This window comes from Fragaria vesca, linkage group LG3, assembly GCF_000184155.1.
Source record: "Fragaria vesca subsp. vesca linkage group LG3, FraVesHawaii_1.0, whole genome shotgun sequence".
In the NCBI taxonomy this organism is placed as follows: Eukaryota; Viridiplantae; Streptophyta; class Magnoliopsida; order Rosales; family Rosaceae; genus Fragaria; species Fragaria vesca.
The window spans coordinates 20064498-20072375 of record NC_020493.1 but is presented as its reverse complement, the minus strand read 5'-3'; the positions used below and the strand labels follow the sequence as shown (position 1 = coordinate 20072375).

At 36.1% G+C, this 7878-nt stretch overlaps 1 protein-coding gene across 1 annotated transcript in view; it reads left to right on the top strand.

Annotated features, from left to right (window-relative positions):
- Nucleotides 1-1590: 1590 nt before the first annotated feature.
- The window catches only part of LOC101311741 (ELMO domain-containing protein A-like), a 12362-nt gene continuing 6074 nt past the window's right edge, over nucleotides 1591-7878 (top strand). Inside the window, exons 1-7 of the mRNA XM_004294655.1 lie at nucleotides 1591-1767; nucleotides 1896-2046; nucleotides 2118-2220; nucleotides 2643-2749; nucleotides 3070-3138; nucleotides 5597-5712; nucleotides 5829-5883. Of these exons, the coding sequence (XP_004294703.1) occupies nucleotides 1906-2046; nucleotides 2118-2220; nucleotides 2643-2749; nucleotides 3070-3138; nucleotides 5597-5712; nucleotides 5829-5883 (591 nt within the window). The 5' untranslated portion in view covers nucleotides 1591-1767; nucleotides 1896-1905. The remainder of the gene's footprint in view (nucleotides 1768-1895; nucleotides 2047-2117; nucleotides 2221-2642; nucleotides 2750-3069; nucleotides 3139-5596; nucleotides 5713-5828; nucleotides 5884-7878) is intronic.

Genomic DNA, 7878 nt, shown 5'->3' with positions numbered 1-7878 from the left:
TACTAATTCAAATAAAGCAGAATCGAAGTTGCAAGAGCAAGGATTTAGAAATGAGATAAGAGACATATTTGCATTTGAGATATGAAGGTACAGATACCTCAATCATGGTTAAGAAGCACCAAGAAGAAAAGGAGGAGTACCAGGAAGAAATGGGGGAGGGTTCCCGTCCCAAAAGAAAAGAAAGAAGAAGAACAGAGTGAGAAAAGGGAGATAACACACTAAAAAAATAATTTACAGTAAAATAAATATTAACAAAAGTATTAATAGACAAAAGTGCCTTTCAAAATATCACAGTTAGTAACTTTTGTAACGGAGCTAACAATTCTAGTTATAGCAAACTACATATTAGTTACTAACCAAATTTCACTTTACAAATACATATTTTACATATTTTCTTATACAGTTTAGGACAAAATAACAAATTAGGACAATTTAATGTGCACATGTCATCTGTCACTACAATTTTATCAGAATACCCTTCAATACATATTCTACTGCTACTGTCGACAGAAATGTGCTACTGCCGATCAAAAGATGCTACTGCCAATTTTTTCCGAGCAATTCTCTTATTACTAGCGCCCTGCTACTGCCGACTCTGATGCTAGCGCGCTGCTGTCATGATTTTCTGCTACTATTTTTAGCTACTGCCGCCGACAAGAAATCTGCTGCTACTGTCGCCGACCAGAAATTTACTGCTACTGTCGATCGTCAAGCTACTACGGATCCCAAAGCTAGCTGCTACTGCCGATCGTCAAGCTTGTTGCCACTGCGGACCGCGAATCTAGCTGCTACTGTGCGAAGCTAGCTGCTATTGCACGCATACCGCAAAGCTAGCTGCTACTGCCTAGAAATGCTGAAAAATGTTATGAGCAGTAGCATGCAATTAGCAACGTCGTCTTCTCTCTCATATATATATATATATATATATAAAGATGTGAAATTTCAATCAGATTCTCACCATCTAGTCATGAAACCTGTTATTAAAGCCTAGATCTTACCAACATTAGCAAGTATCAAGCGGCACAAATCAAGTAATTGCAACGAGAAACTTACCAATTTCTTCATCGTCTTCCTTCAATTCAACAATCACAAAGATCGGTTCAAGGTGTTGATAGTCTTGAAGATGGAGGCGTGTTTGGTTGGATCGATCTAGATCTTGAGGTCGCGGTTTTGGTATGGAGGTGATCATGAGGAAATCTTGCGAGGTGGAATTGGACGACGACATAGGAGTATGTGATTTTAGCGGTCTTGCAGATTTGTTGGGGAGAGAGAGAGAGAAAGAGAGTTTACGAAGTAGATGAGGGAGGTTGGGGGAGAGAGAATGAAGACTTTGTGGGGTTGTCATTTGGTTATAGAAAAAGGACATTTAAGTCATTTAAACAGATATTTGGAGTCAGACCCGTTATTGTTGGTGATGGGTTTGGACTCGTGTCTTAAATTATATAAGAAATATAAAACGTGGGATTTTCATGTTTATAAATTTGGTCACACGTGAATATGTAATTTTCTCGTTTACAAAGAAGAAAATTGAGGTACAAGCACACAACGCGTTATTGGCACGTCATCTCGATGGTGCCCGCAGGGCATTGGTTCTTTAAACCCAAAAACGAAAGTCGGTCGTGTTCTTGACCCAAAAAACGTAAGAGTCGCGCTGAGCAACTGCGAGTGCGTCTCACGCAAAGTGATCTCAAATCTTTCTTCACGCTGAAGTGATTGGATTTTGAGCACAGTAAAGCTCTTCAGTTTGGGATCATTGCCGAAGCTACGGTAAGAGTCGTTGTTCTTCGTTATTTTTGTTTTGACTCGTATATGTATCTGAATCGGCCCACGCCACAAACCCATATGCTATTGGAAACTGAATCCCAATTTGGGTTTCGTTCTTATTGAACATGCAGGCTGGCGGTGATGACATCAAAGACTTTGAGGAGAAGGCTTCACCATGGAGATGTTGATGGAAAAACGCATGAGCATCTGGAGGCATCAGCTTCAGATGATCTTAATGAGCCTCTACTGGGCAACTATGAATCTTCAGATAGGCATTCCGAGGTGACATGCCCTATTGAGTGAATTTATTTGGCCTTCCTTTTTCCTGTTGATAACATTCTTGGATGTCCCAGGACTGCACACTTGCCGAGATCTTAAATGATGACCGCAGAATGGAACAACTCCACTGGACTTTCTTGTTCTCTCAGTTGATTGCACAGTGGGCACGATGGTTAGGTATACTTCCCTTTTATTGTCAATAAATCTTTCAATTTTACCTCGAAATTTAATTAATAAGTTAAAGTGATGGCTGATGCGATTTGTTCTACTGATTTATTCAATTTCATGTATAAAATTCTTAGTTACCTACTTAGTGACATACTATTTATTGAATGACACAAGGAACTAAAGCGGATACTTATCATTCTAGGGGAAGTTTAGTGTTGCCAAAACAAATAAGAAGCTTCTTTATGGCCACTTCAAATGATATTTTTTTTTATCACTGATCATTGGATGGAACTCCAGAAGGAAAATTAAATGCTTTTTAAAAAAATATTCTGATTATGGGTTTTTGTGTTTATTTATTTTTTTTCGGTAGATTACACAGTAGGAATTACATTATGGTTTACAACTAACCATTTTATTTCTTGTCTTTGTAGCAAATATTGTCCTGGGATCTGGATCACTTATTGGACGGTTTTTGACCTCAGCTATAGAAAATGGACAAAAAACTAGTCTGCGGGCACCTACCCTAATTCCTCTGCAAGTATGTTGGTGATCTTATCTTAAATTGCTCGGAGTGTGTATTTCTTGAGATGAAATAGACAGAAAGAATATACATATATAATTTCAATGTCTCCATGTTTTATCATTTGTCTTTGCTGGTGGTATTTTCAAGGACTGCTTTATAGGCTCTCTATCTGCATACATTATTAATTGAAATGTTGCCCGATGTAAAAGTGTCTTGGAGCTAGGAATATTAATTCTTGAAGACAATATTAATTCTTGTGTAATTGATCTATATGTATTCCAATTTACATGTGTTGAGTACAGGGTTAACTCACAATTGGTATTTTTGTCCTCTAGGAAGTAAGACTCAAAAACCTACGACAAAGGCTTGAAGTCCCCTTTGATGGTTCTCGTGTGGAGCATCAAGTAGGTTTTGATTCCATTTTTTATCATTTCTGTATACTTTACTACTATTTCAAATATATATGTAGGTTAAAAAATCAAACTAGTTAGTTGGTTATATTTCTTATATGTTTATATATGTGGAGAGTTATTAAAACCTCCAGAATGTCAGTTCACAATCGAAATCAACGAAATAAGATGTCGAGATTTATGAAGGGTTGGAAGTGAATAAGTTTTACGATTTTGTGTTATTGGAATGCATTATGGGCTTCGGTTACTGATGTTTTCAAGACTAGTATCGTACGAATCTGTTATCAGTTCATAATCTGTTATGGCTTCTTTCCTAATTCAGTCCTTGTACTGTTCTCTTCTTTCTTCAGTAATACCAATTATTACTCAAGGAATCCATATTCCAAATTAATTTTGATATATCATAAAAAGTGCAAATTTTTTTAATTAACAGTGAAGAGTTATAATAATGGATAACTATATAAATATCTATATACTATTGGCATTTAGTGTTGTAAGGATTCCATTCTAGTTAGGTTTGGCTGTATCTGCTATTCTTATTTCTCATCTACTTTGGTTGACACTTTAATATGTTCTTGCTTCTATTTCTGTGGCAGTACACAGTAACTCTCCAACATGTGTTTGTTCATTCACCAGGTATATAGATGCAGTTGCCAACAATAATGGATTTTTAAAGGGCACATGGATTAAGAAGTAATGTAGTAGCTACTACTCCATTAGATAAGAAATACCCTTTATTGGGAAGCCTAAGGCTAAGCCAATCCTGTCTATGAGTCTAAATCGTAATAGATAATAAATAAGTAAATCAATGAGTAGTTGTAAGATGTAGATGATTAAGGGTCCGTTCAAGTCTTAAGATGTGTAAATTTTCTTGGTACTTCAAGGGTCTTATGTTACTAAATGAGGTCTCTAATGAGTCTTTTGTCGTCTACGATTCTAAATTCTATAAATATGTCTACCTATTGCACACAAAGGCAGATTGGGGTGCAATAAAATTGTGATAAACGCTTCGTGCCTTGGTTTTTTTTCCTCCTAGCCTATTCTCTATTTTCTCCTCCATTTGCTCTCTATTGCTTTATGCGTTAAAAGTCTTGCAGCTAAATACCTCTTTATTATAAAGTAATTTATTTCTTAAAGTTTATACAGTTCCTTATGTAGCATTGACACGGTCCTGATACATGTCAGTATGACACTCTTGCCACATTCTTTATTCTAAAACCTCTTAGGAGTTAGGACATGTTTGTGGCCAGTATGACTCTCTGACACACTCTAAACTTCTTTTACTTCTTAAAACACAAATCAGGGTTAATTTCAATTTTGTGAGGCTATAATTGCAATTTTAAAACTCTACCCTATGATAGGCTAGCCTAGTATAAGAAAAGAGATACTAGAGTTTTGGTATGCTACATCTAGTGTTTAGATTCGTTTTGTGGCTGGTATGATGAAATATTTACCTATTTAGATAGATTGTAAATTATTTTTGAAATAATATATATTATAAAAGTTGTCATGTCAACTACAGGCATGTCATATTATATATTTTTGAAATGTATTATTTAAAGCATCACTGCGTCCAAGCGTGTCATGTCGCCATATCTGTATCCGTGTCCATGCAGCATACTTCCTAGTCCACCATTGCTTTACTCTGCACCATTACTCTTCCTTTTTCCTCTTTTGTTCACAACAGCTACCCAATATTCGGGAGAGCCTTTCCCTGAAACCATATGTGTTTCTGTTTTTTTATTTTATTTTGGAGAGATCTTTGGTGTCATCCTCTGCTGAGATACCCTATAAGACCAACAAGTTGTTTCACGATCTCGCTATCAACCCCTTGGCCCATAAAAAAGTAATCTTTTCTCTTCCCATAGTCTGTATCGTATTTACTGGGCTTTGAAATCATCTATACTGCACCCAGACAATTATCTCAGCATAATGAGACGAGTATATCTTTTGTATTTAAATTTATTAACAAGGAAAATGTGTAAATGAATGTTCCAAGTGTATTACATGTCGTATTCAATTTTTTATCTTTTCCTTGTCCCCTTGGTGGAAACAGAAATTTGTTGGGGATTGAAGATTGTGAACATGGTTGGTGGTTTGTTGAGTGTAACTTTCTTCGGGTCATTTGGGTGGAAAGGAATGAAAAATTATCTGAAGAAGATAATGGTGTCAGAAGAGTGGCATTGTGAGAGGGCTGGATGTTGGAGGAGTTTTTTTTTTTTTCCGATTACTTGGATGTCGGAGTTTAATTTCAGTTGTCTATAGTTATCTATTTGAGTGTACTTCATGATGAAACCTGTAACTGTTTCTTTCTCTTATAGGTTAAGCAGCTGATGCTGCTGTAGTTTGTAACTCCTTTTAGTTATATATGTTTTTTCCTTTGTTCTAATTGTTGAGAATTTATATATATTTAGTACCACTTTATAAGATAAATTGACTATGTGAGTTGCAGGATGCACTAAAACAATTATGGAGATTGGCTTATCCGGATAGGGAGCTCCCGCCTCTTAAATCTGAGCTTTGGAAAGAGATGGGTTGGCAAGGTGCAGACCCTTCGACAGATTTTAGGTACGTAGATGAAAAAAATAAAAGTAATATTCAGTGAGTTGCATATATACTTTATTTCTTGTTTGGATTTCTTTTGTGAATCACTTGATAATGAGCAATTCCAACCTTATTTGTAGAGGTGGAGGGTTTATATCATTGGAGAACCTTATCTTTTTTGCCCAACAATATCCGGTTTGTTCTCTTTCAGAATTAATGCGTTTGTCTGTAATAGCTGATTGATGAGTTTTATTTCATGCTTGCAACCAAGTTTAATGCTTGTCCTTTTTTTTTTTGGTAAACAAGATTTATCCTCATCTTTAATCCATTATGTTCGGGCCATCTAATATGGGCCTTTCATTATTTTTGGTAAAGGTGCTATTTTACCTGAAATCACTTGTCCTAGTCCAAAATTGATCTTTTGATTTGCATGTGGCATGGACTACTGCATATCCAAATTAGGCTATATAACATTTTTGTGATTATAATTTGGCCCGGGTTTCAGTTTAGTGGGTTGTGTAGTGGAGATTTACTCCGTAAATGATACCATCTGTTTCCTTTAGGAGGAGCAGAATTATTTGAGCATCTTTGGTAAAATAGTGACGGTCCTGGCCTTAGTATATAATAGCATGAATAAAGCAAGAGAAGAACAGAAGAAAATAGATATTCAGCATTGCCTTTAGGATGTAAAAGATGGAAGTTTACTATTGTGGTATCTATCATTAGTTATTGGAAGTAATCCCAGGGCCAGCTGTGACATTGTGTTGAGTAGTTAGAAGACAAGGATAAGTTTATAATATATGGATACAGCAAACTTGGTGTTTCCATGGAAATGTGTTAGAAATCGCCTGAAACACTTTTCTGGGTAAGTGGCTAAAGAAACGTGTCTGAGACACAGAAGGTTAAGATGGAAGTGTGACAACTATCCTCACCTAGGAAACGCAAGATCCGAGCAGAAAATTTTGTGGCAGAGCAGGGTGGTTAGTGCAGGCCAGGGGCTTTTAAGAGAGGGTCCAGTTGCTGTGTTGTGGCACAAACCCTTGAGTTCTTTTGTGGACTAAGAGTGGCTGGGTTGTTGGTTTTTTTTAAAAAGTTTTAAGAGCATATTGTCGCCAAAACTAACCCTCTGACTTTTCGGTTTCTGTTTTGGTGACAAGACTCGCCAATCTCTATTAGTTTAGAGCTACAACAATTGTTGGGGGTTGGCTATTATAGACATATTAAGTATATTACTCTGTTATTTGGTGATTATTCTGTATATCTATACTATTATCAAAAGAACCCTCTTTTGGGTGTGAATTTACACAAATATCCTAATTTATATGTTAATTTAGGGAAGTGAAACTTGCACTCCCTATTTTACAATCCACACTTCATTTTTATTCTTGTATCTGGTTTTGTTTTAATTAACGGGATGTTATTTGGATTAAGATTACTTGAAATGATATTCTACATCTTTGCTTTTTATATTGTGGAGTCCAATATGAGAGACATTCACTATCTTGACATTAGGTTCGTGTCCAGCGGCAATAAGTTTAAGATCTTGTGTACGCTGGTTATGATATTTCAGGTTTGAACATACAGTTATTAATGTTGTCCATGTGGTGGAACGTTCTGTTGGAAAGAAATTGAAGAACTTTCTAATAAGAGGGAATATATGCATTTTCATCTTCTGTATGGGTTCCTCAGCACCCACTATTTAGGAACCGTCCAGAATCTCTCGATTTGTTCCATCTTGATTTGAGTCTGGGTTTGTCACAGTTTTAGTTCTGTTATCAATATAATCCATTTCTGAAGATAAACTGCGATTGAGCTGGTGCAAGTCTGTGTTCTTTAACTTTACTACTTACGTCCTCAATTGCTACTCTTCCAAAAGAATTCTACTATGGTTGTTCTGCGTCCAGCTGTTGTGTTTAATCATATCACGGAGTGGCATTTTCACCATACCTTTAGCTATATCTTCTCATTACTGTCTGCATATTTTGTATGAAATATAGATATAAACTGTATTGATTGGTGCAAGTCTGCAATTATAACTCAAGTACTTCGGGCCTGCTTCCAACTGCTCAGTCTACTTGCTAAGCTTCCAAAAGAATTCTACTATGTTAGTTGCATTAGTGCCAAGATAATCTGAAAGGCTCACCTTAATTATATATGTCTATAGTGTGTGTGTCTATATATATATATACA